At 41.7% G+C, this 14,368-nt stretch overlaps 1 protein-coding gene across 2 annotated transcripts in view; it reads left to right on the top strand.

Annotated features, from left to right (window-relative positions):
* KIF13B (kinesin family member 13B) overlaps nucleotides 1-14,368 on the top strand; it is a 193,901-nt gene that overhangs the window by 110,727 nt on the left and 68,806 nt on the right. For both annotated transcript variants that reach the window (XM_015145099.3, XM_015145098.3), the window contains exons 16-21: nucleotides 355-545; nucleotides 1,544-1,754; nucleotides 2,600-2,762; nucleotides 6,885-7,031; nucleotides 8,704-8,853; nucleotides 9,127-9,255. In XM_015145099.3, coding sequence (XP_015000585.3) covers nucleotides 355-545; nucleotides 1,544-1,754; nucleotides 2,600-2,762; nucleotides 6,885-7,031; nucleotides 8,704-8,853; nucleotides 9,127-9,255 — 991 coding nt within the window. The remainder of the gene's footprint in view (nucleotides 1-354; nucleotides 546-1,543; nucleotides 1,755-2,599; nucleotides 2,763-6,884; nucleotides 7,032-8,703; nucleotides 8,854-9,126; nucleotides 9,256-14,368) is intronic.

Here is a 14,368-nt window from a genome sequence, read left to right as displayed (position 1 = left end):
TCTTTTCCCACGCTTTCCCTCTACCCTGCTTTCTCTGTATCCGTGAAGACAGTTCAAATGATTTCCTCCTGTTGCACTTTCCTTTATCACCTTGCTCTGAAATCGTCCTCAGCTTTCCTTTAACTCTGAGTTTGTCACAGGTGTGTGGACTAGTGTCACACTTTCTGTTGTAAGTTTTTGCTGGCACTTGAGTGTCTTATTTCTATGACTAGATTATCAACTTCCTGAGTACAGTAATTGCCTTGTACTTACATGGTATCTACTTGGCTTCTAGCGGATGCCATTACTTAATGAATGACATAAATAAGTACCTGTCTTAACTTCAGAAAATAATACTCTTTTTTTCCCCCCAAGACTCAATTTGCCTAAAAAGAAAAAGAAAGCAGAACGAGAGAATGAGGACCATGATCCCTCCATGAAGAATGAAAACAGTTCTGAGCAGCTGGATGTAGACGGAGACTCCTCCAGCGAGGTGTCCAGTGAAATTAACTTTAATTACGAATATGCACAGATGGAGGTCACCATGAAGGCCCTGGGCAGCAATGGTGAGCAAGTCAGGCGTGCTGTTAAGCACTGGTTCCGGTTGGTAGACTGTTGCCTACAGTCCCACCTACTCGGTAGGCTGAGGTGGGAAGATCACTTGAGTCCAGGATTTCCAGGCTGCAGTGAGCTGAGGTTGTGCCCATGAATAACCACTGCTCTTCAGCCTGGGCAATGTAGCAAGACCTTCTCTCTTGAAAAAAAAAAGATGATAGAGTGTTAAAAATGTTTATGATTGAGGCCTTTTTAAATGTTAAAAAGGAAAATCTTTATGTTGCTATTCTCTGTATTTTGTGTCTTTGGCTTTAATTTATATCAAAATGTTCTGCCTTAATATACAGTCAGATCACTTTGTTCTCATGGATAGAATCTCTCTGGTTTATTTTATTTTAATTTTTTGAGACAGAGTCTCGCTCTGTTGCCCAGGCTAGAGTGCAGTGGCACGATCTCAGCTCCCTGCAGTCTCCACTTCCTGGGCTCAAGTGATTCTATTCTCCTGCCTCAGCCTCCTGAGTAGCTGGGATGACAGGCTTGCACACCACCGTGCCTGGCTAACTTGTATTTTCAATAGAGACAAGATTTCGCCATGTTGACCAGGCTGGTCTCAAACTGATGACCTCAGGTGATCCGCCCACCTCGGCCTCCCAAAATGCTGGGATTACCGATATGAGCCACTGCACCCGGCCACATCTCTCTGCTTTAGAGACTTGCCTGCCACTGGCTTGTGATTGTATTTCTGGAGGATTCGCCATGTCTTAGGTTATGTGTAGAACATATAATAGACCTGCCTTTTCTGCAGGGAAGATGGTTGAGGATATGTCTGAGAATAGATAACAACCTGAGTGATTGAAAGTCAGGAAAGCTAAGTTTATGCCAAATTGTCTTTAAAGTATTAGTTAGGTGGTATAGTTAAGATGACAAACAACATCACCATATAGAACCACATTTGAAGTTTGTTATGTTGTAACTCGCGATCATTTATCTTTTTTAAAAATGTGTTTAGATCCAATGCAGTCCATATTAAACAGCCTAGAACAACAGCATGAAGAAGAAAAACGATCCGCACTGGAGCGCCAGAGGCTTATGTATGAGCACGAATTGGAGCAGCTCCGGAGAAGGCTGTCTCCTGAGAAGCAGAACTGCCGGAGCATGGACAGGTTTTCTTTCCACTCGCCCAGCGCTCAGCAGCGCTTGAGACAGTGGGCTGAGGAGAGGTAGGCGGCACAGAGAGGCTTGTTACACGTATAGCTCGGCCTCGCCACCTCTAACACACCTAGGGAAAGTGTCAAATGGAAACATTGAGATGGTGCTTACAAAAGAATTATGTTAAAAGATAAGTGTTACAGCCAAGAACCACTTTGCATTTTTTTTTTAAAAAGGGAAATTGCCCATTTATATTGCATTATTTAAAACTGTTGATGTTAGGTGCTGCTCCATTTTCAGTTGGTATGGCTTTTGGATTTGGATATAGAGTACACTTTATCATTGTATTATGCTTCAGGTTCTGAAGCTTGGGTAGATGATTTTTAGAAAAACAAAGTTGATTATCTGGACTGATTAGCTCAGGTAGTTAAAGCATGGTGCTGATGAGGTACAGATTGCAAGTGTCATCTCTGTACGGGATAATCAGCGTTGTATTGAAATGCGTCATCCCATGGTTGCAGACTACTTCACTAACCTCATATTATTTAAAGTTTGGTCTGCAGGCAGGCAGCTTCCCTTTCACCTGGAGATTGATAGAAATGTAGGATTTCAGGCCTCCACCTCAGACCTGCTGAGAAAATCTTGAGTTGATGAAGATCCCCTGGTGATCTGCATACACGGGCACTGCCCTTATCTACAGCCAGCCTGCTGTGTGGCTGTGCACCAGTGCCTATCGTGTAGTTCAGGTTCAAGTGTGTGCATGGGTCAGTGTCAGCAACACAGTCCCTGCGTGCAGACCACCATGGAAAAGCTCAATTCACATTTTGGCAATGATGTACTGCCACTGTATGATTTTCTGACTAGCTGCTTTGTGTTAATCTCTTCCCTACCTCTGCCCCTTCTTTATTTTTTTAAGAGAAGCAACGTTGAATAACAGCCTGATGAGGCTGAGGGAACAAATTGTTAAGGCCAATCTATTGGTGAGAGAAGCTAATTACATTGCTGAGGAGCTGGATAAAAGAACAGAATACAAAGTTACCCTACAGATTCCAGCCTCCAGCCTGGATGCCAACAGGAAGGTGAGGTTGCCATTCCTTGAAAAAAACAAAGATCTCATTGGATAAGATTGCCTGATGTTTCCTGGTGTTATTTAAGCTTCAGATCCCTATCTGTGCCTGCCCCAAGTCAGATCCTTTGTCCTCCTTGCTTTTGGGTAGAATTGACTTCCTTTCCGTTCTCTGCCTTTGAGTGTATATATATTTTATCCGCTAGGGGAATATTCTCTCCATCTCACCTGGCCCTGACAGTTCATTTCACTCAACTTTCTCCCTTCAAATCTGTTTAAATTCTTTCTTAGAAGTCTTCTCTGATTCATCTTCCCCAAATGTCTTTTTTTTCTTCCTTATGCTACCACTCTACACCCCCTTTCCCACAATTTAGGTGTTCATTTTGCTTATGTTATTTTCTACTTTGAATAGCTTACTCTGTGAAACCGTTCATTAGTTGTGTCATGGTGTCATGTATATATTCAGGTATAACAAGTTTAATAAAATGTAGGGGGAAGTCCCATCACAGTCTTCTATCTTTGCCATTCAGTTGGGTTTTTTTTCCTTCTTTTTTTTTTTTTTTTTTTTTGAGGTTCTTTTCTAGCTCTTGATCACATTCATACATAATTTCTGATGGATTAGGTAGAATTTTCTATTCAGATGAATTTTTTTGTAGGTCCATGCGTTCTGTTTATCCTACAGTAGTCAATACAGAAAAGCTTTAATCGATCCATCTTGGATATTCTATTTTGTTTGTTCATTTGTTTGTTTGAGATGGAGTCTGGCTCTGTCACCCAGTGCAATGGTGTGATCCTGGGTCACTGCAACCTCCACCTCCTGGGTTCAAGCGATTCTCCTGCCTCAGCCTCCTGAGTATCTGAGATTACAGGTGTGTGCCACCACACCGGACTAATTTTTGTAGTTTTAGTAGAGATGAGGTCTTGCTGTGTTGGCCAGGCTGGTCTCAAAGTCCTGACCTCAAGTGATCCACCTGCCTTGGCCTCTGAAAGTGCTGGGATTACAGGCAGATATTCTAATTTGATAGCAAGGATTACATCTTTCTTTCCCTATGACATCACAGCATTGAGGTCAGCATTTTGTACAGGGTTAGATATTTGGCAAATGTGATTCTTAGTATTTTAAGAAAGGTATTGTCAATATGATGTGATCATTACAGATCATTGTTTTTGTATACTCTGTGTGTATTTTGAAAAATTTTACTTAATTAGAACTTACTAGTATTTGTAAGGGCAAAGTCTGGGTACAGTAGGACTCACCAAAAACCAAAGAGGAAGGCCAGTCACAAGGAGAAGGTTCAGGGCCTAGTTTCTTCTTGAAGGCTGAGAAGTACAAGATCCTCTTTCATTTTACAGTGTACGAGTTGAAAAAAGCAGAAATCTGAAAAATTTTTCCCCATTAAACATGACTGCAGCCCTTTTCTCTAACCTATTTTGGGGTTTGTTGAAAGGTGTGACTCTGCTTTGGGGTAGCCATGTCAACACCCAGAAGTAACTCATGTCACCTGACATCTCTCCTTAGTTTAGTTAGGCTGAATCTGTAGTCTTTAATGCAGCAGACTATTTTTTGGTATTTGAAAACTTGTTTAATGTCCCATCCATTCTGTGAACACTCTCTCCTCTGGCAAATTTTTTTCTTATTTCCAATTTTGCAAGAGGGCTAAGTTATGGTAGTTGCACCGTATTGCCCATTGCTATTTAGTCCCAGGTCCAGCATTCTCCCCCAGGAAAGCCACTACCTACAAAGGTCACAGATGGGATTTTTGGATTTATTCACTGGCTGACTGAATATAAGGTAGGAGGGCCTTTAATTTTGACTGTAGGATGGCTGGGCATGGTGGCTCATGCCTGTAATCCCAGCACTTTGGGAGGACAAGGTGGGTGTATCACCTGAGGTCAGAAGTTAGAGACCAGCCTGGCCAATATGATGAAACCTCATCTCTACTAAAAATACAAAAATCAGCCAGGCATGGTGGCAGGCACCTGTAATCCCAGCTGCTCAGGAGGCTGAGACCGGAGAATCACTTGAACCCAGGTGGAGTTTGCAGTGAGCCGAGATTGGGCCACGCACCCTAGCCTGGGTGACAGAAAGAGACTCTGTCTCAATTAAAAAAAAAGAAAAACACATTTTGACTGTAAGAATTCTCAAATGTTTGTTTTATTATTTAAATTTTGTTTCTTAGAAAATGATTGTAGGCAAGATGTTAATGAAACATCAATATGTTTCCTTAAATTTTTCCCTGTATTTCAAAGTTCCCTTAAGTTTTAAGTGGAACAGTTGAAAAATTAAGCCAGTAAACCTAGATTGATTAGCTAACCAGTAGATAAGTCTCCCTTGGGGAAATGTATAAGGGCTTTTTTTTTTTTTTTTTTAAACTTTGTGGTTTTTAAAAGTTCTAAATTTTTTTCTATGTTAAAAATACATTGCTCAAGTTCTTCTGCTCTGAAAAAAATCCACATTGCTCTTATAAGCTGGAAAAACTTCAGAGCGTACCTTTTTTTGGAGGGGGGTGATATTTGCATAACAGAACATTACTATTTTATTTTATTATTATTATTTTTTTTGAGATGGAGTCTCACTCTGTCGCCCAGGCTGGAGTGCAATGGCGCGATCTCAGCTCACTGCAACCTCTTCCTCTTGGGTTCAAGCGATTCTTCTGCCTCAGCCTCCAGAGTAGCTGGGACTACAGGCACCCACCAGCATGCCTGGCTAATTTTTGTATTTTTAGTAGAGATGGGGTTTCACCATGTTGGCCAGGCTGGCCTCAAACTCCTGACCTTGTGATCTGTCTGCCTTGGCTTCCCGTAGTGCTGGGATTACAGGCGTGAGCCACCGCACCCGGCCAAACATTACTATTTTGAAGTGAACAACTCAGTGGCATTTGGCACAGTAACAATGTGGTGTGATCACTGCCTCCATCTAGTTCTGTATGATCTTAATAAGAAACCCGAACTGCATATTTGGAAACTGGTATCATTTATTGTTTCCACATGGGTAAACTGGTTTTCAGTTTACTCTTTTAAGTGTTTCATGTTTTATACTCTATGAAGATGCCATCCATTACAATAAAACAAAATTCACCTTCTGAGAGGTAAAGGGACGTTTCTTCCCCGTACACCGCAGCAAACTTTCCCTCTCTCCCATTGATACATTGTGGTCATATGGTGGCCTGAATAAAACACTTTTATTTCAACTTGCTGTTAAATGTGGTCTTTTGGGTTTTAAACTTAAAATCATTTCCAACTACAGTCAAAATTTAAATGTGGTGGCTCATGCCTGTAATCCCTTTGCTTTGGGAGGCTGAGGCAGGAGGATCACTTGAGGCCAGGAATTCCAGACCAGCCTTGGCCATATAGCAAGACCCTGTCTCTGTGCAAAACAAACAAAATTAGCTGGGTTTATTGGGATGCACCCGTGGTTCTAACTACTTGGGAGGCTGATGCAGGAGTATCACCGGAGCCCAGGAGTTCGAGGCTGCAGTGAGCTGTGATGTGCCACTGCACTCCAGCCTGGGTGACAGAGTGAGATGCTGTCTCTTTACACACACACACACATACATACACACATACATACATACATACATACATATGTATATATTTATTTTTGAGAGCCTCACTCTGTCATCTAGGCTGGAGTGCAGTGGCGAGACTTCAGCTCACTGCAGCCTCTGCCTCCTGTATTCAAGCTATTCTTGTGCCTCAGCCTCCCAAGTAGCTGGCATTACAGGCACATGTCACCACACCTGGCTAATTTTTGTATTTTTAGTAGAGAGGGGTTTCACCATGTTGGCCAGGCTGGTCTTGAACTCCTGACCTCAAGTTATCCACTTGCCTTGGCCTCCCAAAGTGCTGGGATTATAGGCGTGAACCACCACGCCCAGCAACCCCCCCCAAAAAATTTTTTAATGTAAGTTTATACTTAAACTCAAGTTTATAAATAGATTTTGATTGTACTTGGGTATGAAGGTATTACGTTATAGCTTGTTAGACTTTTGGGAAACTTTGTAATCCACAGATTAAAGGGTGATTGCCATTTGAGTTTTGTGTAATGACATTTGACTGATGGGGGTGGAATTTTCAGCTTTGACTTCCCCTGCTGCCTGTGTGTTTCTCACGGTCATTCTTACTCTCTCTGCAGCGAGGCTCTCTTCTTAGTGAGCCTGCAATCCAGGTGAGAAGAAAAGGAAAAGGGAAGCAGATTTGGTCTTTGGAAAAACTGGACAACAGGCTGTTGGATATGAGAGACCTTTATCAGGAGTGGAAAGAGTGTGAAGAAGATAACCCAGTAAGTTATTTAAGAGAAAATCACTTAATTGGTGATTATGGAAGGAGCCAAGCTGGAATGAGCCTACCCATATCAGGGGAAAATTGTTCTTTTTCCAAAATTATAATCCTATTTCTGGAGTAAGGTTTATTTTAATCACCTAAATTGTTTAGCAAATTAACAATTTTAATAATCTCTCTTTCTGGTATCTTCTTTTTTCTTCTCATTTCTGTCTTTTAGATTTCTAGCAGAATTCTCCACTTTCCATTCTGACTTCTGTTGGTGTGCGGGTGTCTGTCTCCTGTGCTCTCTGGGAAACTCTTTAGGACAGAGGCCAGGCCTCGTTATTTGTCTCTCCTCCCATTGCTCAACCCGTTTAACCTTGCAGATAATAAACCTACAGTATATGTTTTGTAAGTTGAACATCAGTGGTATCTTAATATTTACAAGGAACATTTTTGAAGAAGTTTTGATCATAACATAGATGCTGTAGATCTATATACATTGGTACTCTGTCCTCCACTTGCAGGTTTTCTTACTTAGATCAGCCGTGTACTCATATGTATTTAAAATAGAAATGCATATTACGTATGTCTGAACATATTTTCATTACTGTTAGGCCTGTTTCCGCATAGAGTTGTTTACTTCCTTTGCCTTTTGTTTTGTAAAAATGATTTTTCCAGATTGTCATCAATAAAAATGTTTCTTAGGTGACGTTTTTGCTTAAAACATGTTTGTCTCTTTGGTCCCCCTCTCCTATTTCAACTTAGAAATAAAACAACAATAGTAAATACAAAAGAGTCACTTCCATAAGGGCTTTCCTTTCTTTTTTTTTTTTAATTTTAATTTCTGTGTTAGTGTAGCCATTTTTTTCCCATAATTCATCCTCGATGTATTTTCAAATTAGAGAAAGACATGCTCCTTGTCTCAGTTTTTTTTTTTTTTTTTTCTTTTTTGAGATGGAGTCTTGCTCTGTCGCTCAGGCTGGAGTGTAATGGCACAATCTCAGCTCACTGCATCCGCTGCCTCCTGGGTTCAAGTGATTTTCCTGCCTCAGCCTCCCGAGTAGCTGGGATTACAGGCACACGCCGCTGCACCTGGCTAATTTTTGTATTTTTAGTAGAAACGGGGTTTCACCATGTTGGGTAGGCAGGTCTCGAACTCTTGACCTCAGGTGATCCACCTACCTCGGCCTCCCAAAGTGCTGGGATTATAGGCGTGAGGGCTCACCTTTCATTAGCAGAGTTGTATCTGATGACTTGCTAGGAACAAGCAGAGCAGATAAGAATTACTGTCTTCCCCAAAAGAAAGGTGAAGTGTAGTTTAGCACACTCTACTTCTTTTTCTGGTCAACATGTATTGTTTATTTTGTGGCAGGATTTCCATGTAAAGTAGAATAACTGCTAAAAGTAATGACCTGTTACTGGGATCGCTCTGTCATGGGTGGAGGATGCTGACCTCCATTGTGAATGGGAGTGACCTCCACTGTGAATGGGAATGAGGAAGACTGTGTGTGGGAGTAATAGAGTGCTGTGCTTCGGCAAAAACTTTAGAGTGTTTTACTCTAAAAAATACAAGAGTCAGGATGATGAAAGTTAAGTTTAATGACCTAGAGTGCATCAAAAAGCAGTAGGTGGAATGCATTTATTGTAAGTGGTTATTCTGAAGTTGTATGTTCTCAATCTCTTTACAGGTCATACGATCGTACTTCAAACGTGCTGATCCATTCTATGATGAGCAGGAAAATCACAGTCTGATTGGGGTGGCCAATGTCTTCCTCGAGTCCCTTTTCTATGATGTGAAGTTACAATACGCTGTCCCCATCATCAACCAGAAAGGAGAGGTTGGTTGGTTTTCTTTTCATGCCTTGTTTCCTGTAGAGAACAGTTTAAGAAACAAGAGGGTGGTGATGGGACATTGTTGCTATTTTTTGTCAGTAATGTGTCTTATTAATACCTTGTGTTTCCAAGGACTCTGAGGGCAGAGTAACTGTCAGAGACTAGGCCTCTAAATCCCCATTAACCTGACACCTTGACTCTAAAAGAGAAGAGAGGTCGTCTTAAGGGAGCATGAACCAAATCTGGAGAAATGTTTCTGCCTTCCCCCATTGCTGCAGGTGGCAGGCCGGCTGCACGTGGAGGTGATGCGCATCAGTGGTGATGTCGGGGAAAGGATCGCGGGAGGGGACGAGGCAACAGAGGTCTCCTTTGAGAAGGAGACCCAGGAGAACAAACTGGTGTGCATGGTAAGTCCCAGCTTCATCCTAGTATTACATTGATATAAAAGTCATTGCAATTTTTGCCATTACTTTTAATGGCAAAAATCACAGTTACTTTTGCACCAACCTAATAGTTCAAGTGGGGCTGATTTTGAGAACTGCAGGTCTTTAGATGTAAGTATCATGTTCCTTTTCAAATTTTGGAAGTAGAGCTGAGCCTCCCCCACTCAGGAAAATGCAAAATCCCCTCCTTCATTTCCAAACACCTGCTAGTGGGCCAGACCTGCTGGTGGCTGAGAATCCCCACAGGAACCAGTTATAAAAAGAAGGTGCTGGGGGGCAGGAAGTCAGCAGGGGGCGTAGGTGCTGTGTACAAGTGAGAAGGAGGTGAGGTGAGGCAAAGGAAGCCTAAACCTGACTCTTAATTCATAGCTCATCCTAGAACCAGTCCTCTTTCCCAGTAAACGTTTTTAGAATTGAAGCTGATGTTGAAGGGAGTAAGTTACGTGTTAGCCACAAGGTAGCATGAAGCTGGAGCTGTTGGAGTCAGGGTGCTTTCTGTAAGGCTTCGCATATGTTGAGAGGGCTTCTGGTGTTTCAGTTACTTCACTAGGAGGGGGAGGAATCTTAATTCACTGAATGGTTCATTTTTGTTATATTGTACTTGATTTCAGAGCAGCTTCTTTGAGTCATATGATGATCAGAGATGGAGACATAGGGTTGATGACCCCACAATGGCCCATTTTAAAGGTGATGGACTAGTAAATGCAACTCTCAAATATCACCTTCTGCTATTAAAGTAAAATAACATACAAGGACACTTCTCACTTGGGAAATGTATCCTTATTACGGAAAAAAAGTTGTACATTCTGAGTAATATGGACTTCCTAAAATGAAGTTAAAATACCATGTTTTTTAATGGAAGACATCAAACATATACAAAAATAGTGAGAAATGTGTTACTGATCCCCATTCACCTTCACTCCACAATTATCACCTGTGGTCAAGCTTGTTTCATTCATACACGCAGTCACTTCTGTGCTGCCCCCTCTCTTAGCACCCCAGGCACCCCAGCATCGTATCTTATCTGTAAATAGTTCAGTGTGTGTCTCCAAAAGATGAGTCCTTAAACCAATATAACCATAGTTGTCAAAATTAGTAATTTGTCAAAAATTAATAATTTCTTAATATCATAAAATTGTCAGTTTCCTTAATTGTCTTGGTTGGTACGTCTCTTGGGTCTGTTTGAATCTTTAGGCCCTGGTATGCTCGTGCTGTCTGACTTGCTCGCTTTCTCTTTTTGCCTCTCTCACCAAACCTGCAATTTATTGTAGAAACTGGGTTGTTGACCTGTAGTTTCCTATAGTCTGGATTCTGCTGATTGGTGTTACTTAGCATGTTAAGATGCTTTGCTGAAAATTGGTAGTTAGGTATACACGTGTTACGTGAGGGAGGGAGGAAGGTAGCCAAGGTACTTTGTGGGTGGTGGCCTGTGTTTTTCCATCAGGGGCCACGTCTTGTCTGGTTGTTTGTCTTTTGGGGATGATCAGCCACTGATGATTATTACCTAGATGCATTATTTTGTTAGGAGTTACAAAAGAATGGTGCTATAATTCTATTGTCATTTCGTTTTTCTCCAGAGAAAATCTTCCTATTATCAACTGTTTTGCTCTACAGAGATAATTTATATAGAAAAGGAAGGATAAATGCTCCATCTCTCCCTTTATTTACAAATTTTGTTTATTTTATTTTTAAGACAGAGTCTCACTCTGTCACCTAGGCTGGAGTACGGTGGTGTGATCTCAGCTCACTGCAACCTCCACCTCCCAGGTTCAGGCAGTTCTCTCGCCTCAGCCTTCTGAGTAGTTGTGCCACCATGCCCAGCTAATTTTTGTATTTTTAGTAGAGACTGGGTTTTGCTATCTTGGCCAGGCTGGTCTTGAACTCCTGGCCTCAAGTGATCCACCTGCCTCGGCCTCTCGAAGTGCTAGGATTACAGGTGTGAGCCGCCATATCCAGCCTAATTTTTAAAATAATAAATTGGTTTTCCAAAATGTGACCAGTGGGGTTTTTTTGTCCTTAGTCTTAACAGCATGATTATGAACTCTTGGACTTAACCATATTTGGTATGTGTCTATCTGTTGCATTCACTACCTGTATTTAAACACAAATGTTCCCGTCTTTGGCCAGTGGGAGGCACTTCAGTTGGCCCTTGAGTCCTGTTGTCATAACTTTAACCTTCCTGGACTGGGATAGCTTTCTTGTTTTCTGGTGTGATGAATATTCTGATCTCATCTTGTGTATTTCCTGTCCCAGACCTGGAATCAGCCATTTCTCCAAGGAGCCTGATTCCTTTCAGTGGGAAGTGGTTTTTAGAGACCATATACTGGCATGTAATAGCCTTTTATGTAAAAAGGACGAGGACAAATAAGCTGTATGACAATAAATAAAACGGTGGTAGAAAAACAAAAGAAACCAGCCTGGAGACAGTTAAGATATCATGGGTGATGAGTATAATTAGCCCCCAAAGAAGTCTGGATTTGTTTTTTTGTAACAAGGCTATATGCACATATTAACATCTTCATGTTTTCACTGATATGAAGTAAAGTTTGTATGTTTAAAACCTGGGCACAAGCATCAATCCCTGCAGACATTTGTCCTCTGTCTTGAACAGCTGCAAGTTGAAGTCTGTAGTATTCTGACACCTTGTGGTGGTTTTAGTTTTTGTGTGCAAAATTTTTTTTAAAAACCCCACAAAACCCAAACAGCCTGTGTTCATTTCTTATGGCTAATAGTCTTCATTCCTGGCAGTCGCATTCCTGAGAGGTTGCCTGTAGATGAGAGTTCAGCGTATTAAATCTTGTTTGTCTATTTTAACATTAAAATTGTGATTAATTTTGAACGGAAAAAAAGGCTTTCAGATGGCATTTACTCACAAAGAAGTATGTATTGAACATGTATCTACTCAATACCTGTTACAGGGCTGGGCGTGGTGGCTCATGCCTGTAATCCCAGCACTTTGGGAGGCCGAGGCAGGTGGATCACAAGGTCAGGAGATCGAGACTATCCTGGCTAACACGGTGAAACCCTGTCTCTACTAAAAATACAAAAAAATTAGCCGGGCATGGTGGTGGGCGCCTGTAGTCCCAGCTACTCGAGAGGCTGAGGCAGAAGAATGATGTGAACCCAGGAGGCGGAGCTTGCAGTGAGCCGAGATTGCGCTGCTGCACTCCAGCCTGGGTGACAGAGCAAGACTCTGTCTCAAAAAAAAAAAAAAAAAAAATGTTACAGGTCTCTTTTATTTCATTCCATTGGTGTGGTCAGTCTTAACCCTGTCGAGTAAGTTAGCTACTGATATTCCCATTTCACCTAGGAGAAAACTAAGCCTAAGAAAAGTAAGAATTTGAGTTATTTGAGCCAGCACACAAGCTAATAAGTGGGCAAGATTTTTTTTTGTGTGTGAGATGGAATTTCACTCTTGTTGCCCAGGCTAGAGTGCAGTGGCGTGATCTCAGCTCACTGCAACCGCCGCCTCCCAGATTCAAGCGATTCTCCTGCCTCAGTCTCCCGAGTAGCTGGGATTACAGGCATGTGCTACCACATCCAACTAATTTTTTGTATTTTTAGTAGAGATGGGGTTTCTCCATGTTGGTCAGACTGGTCTCGAACTCCCAACCTCAGGTGATCCGCCTGCCTCGGCCTCCCAAAGTGCTGGGATTACAGGAGTGAGCCACCGGCGCCCGGCCGAGATACTTATTCTATTTATTTTATGTAACTCCAACATCTTGTAATTTTCCCAAATGCCATATTGCTGTACCTTAATACGATAAATATTTAAAAACAATGAGAAAATGATGGTTTTTAAAAACTTGGTGGAAAAATTAATTGCAGAGTACTGTTTGCTCAGTTTGGTTTGGAGGAATAAAATATGTCAGCCAGTCTGTCTTTCGTAGCCTGTCAGGAAGTAGCTATCTAGGTGTTTCAAACTCCTGTTGACATCACAGAAAAGATGAATTATAATGGGGGTTCCTGTTTGTTGCTGGTGTGTCTGGTATGGAAGAAAATAAAATTATCTGGTTTGTGTAGTTTTGTGTGTCATTATCAATGCTTCCCGAAATGTGTTTTTATTTGTTTGCTTGTTTGTTTTTTGAGACAGAGTTTCTCTCTGTCACCCAGACTAGAGTGCAGTGATGCGATCTCTGCTCACTGCAACCTCCGCCTCCTGGGTTGAAGCGATTCTTGTGTCTCAGCCTCCGGGAGTAGCTGGGACTACAGGCATGTGCCACCACATTTGGCTAATTTTTATATTTTTGGTAGAGATGGGGTTTCACCATGTCGGCCAGGCTGGTCTCAAACTCCTGACCTAAGTGATCCTTGGCCTCCCAAAGTGCTGGGATTATAGCCTGAAATGTTAAGGTTATGTTTGTGGTTTCTGAACTACATGAACTCTTATGTCATATATTCAGATTTATTTTCATTAAATACATTTACTGGAGGTAGATTAAATCATACAATATGCAGAAAGTGACCAAGTGAAAAATATCATTTATGATGAATGCTCAGTCATGTGAAAATTGGTTTAATCAGTTATAAAGTCAGAATTTAGCTTAACTGACTTCAGGATTTCATTTTCTTTATAGTTGGAGAAGTTTTAGAATATCGCAGTTTATCACAAAAACTCCAAATTAAAAATCAACGCAGGCCAGGCATGTCTATAATCCCAGCATTTTGGGAGGCTGAGGCAGGAGGATCACTTGAGCTTAGGAGTTCAAAACCAGTATGGGAAACATAGTGAGACCTCATCTCTACTAAAAATAAAAAAAATTACCTGGGCATGGTGATGCACACCTGTGGTCCTAGCTCCTCGGGAGGCTGAGGCTAGAGGATCACTTGAACCCTTAAAATTGAGGCTGCAGCCCATGATTGTGCCACTCACTCCAGCCTGGGCAACACAGCAAGACCCTGTCTCAAAAAAAAAAAAAAAATCAATCTAATGCTGCCCACCAAAAGAAATATTAAGAGTATTTGGGGCCGGGCGCGGTGGCTCAAGCCTGTAATCCCAGCACTTTGGGAGGCCAAGACGGGTGGATCACGAGGTCAGGAGATCAAGACCATCCTGGTTAACACGGTAAAACCCCGT

The sequence above is a fragment of the Macaca mulatta genome, chromosome 8 (genome assembly GCF_049350105.2).
Source record: "Macaca mulatta isolate MMU2019108-1 chromosome 8, T2T-MMU8v2.0, whole genome shotgun sequence".
NCBI classification, from domain to species: domain Eukaryota; kingdom Metazoa; phylum Chordata; class Mammalia; order Primates; family Cercopithecidae; genus Macaca; species Macaca mulatta.
Note: the sequence above shows the minus strand (reverse complement) of the source record. Positions and strands in the feature narration are given on the sequence as shown.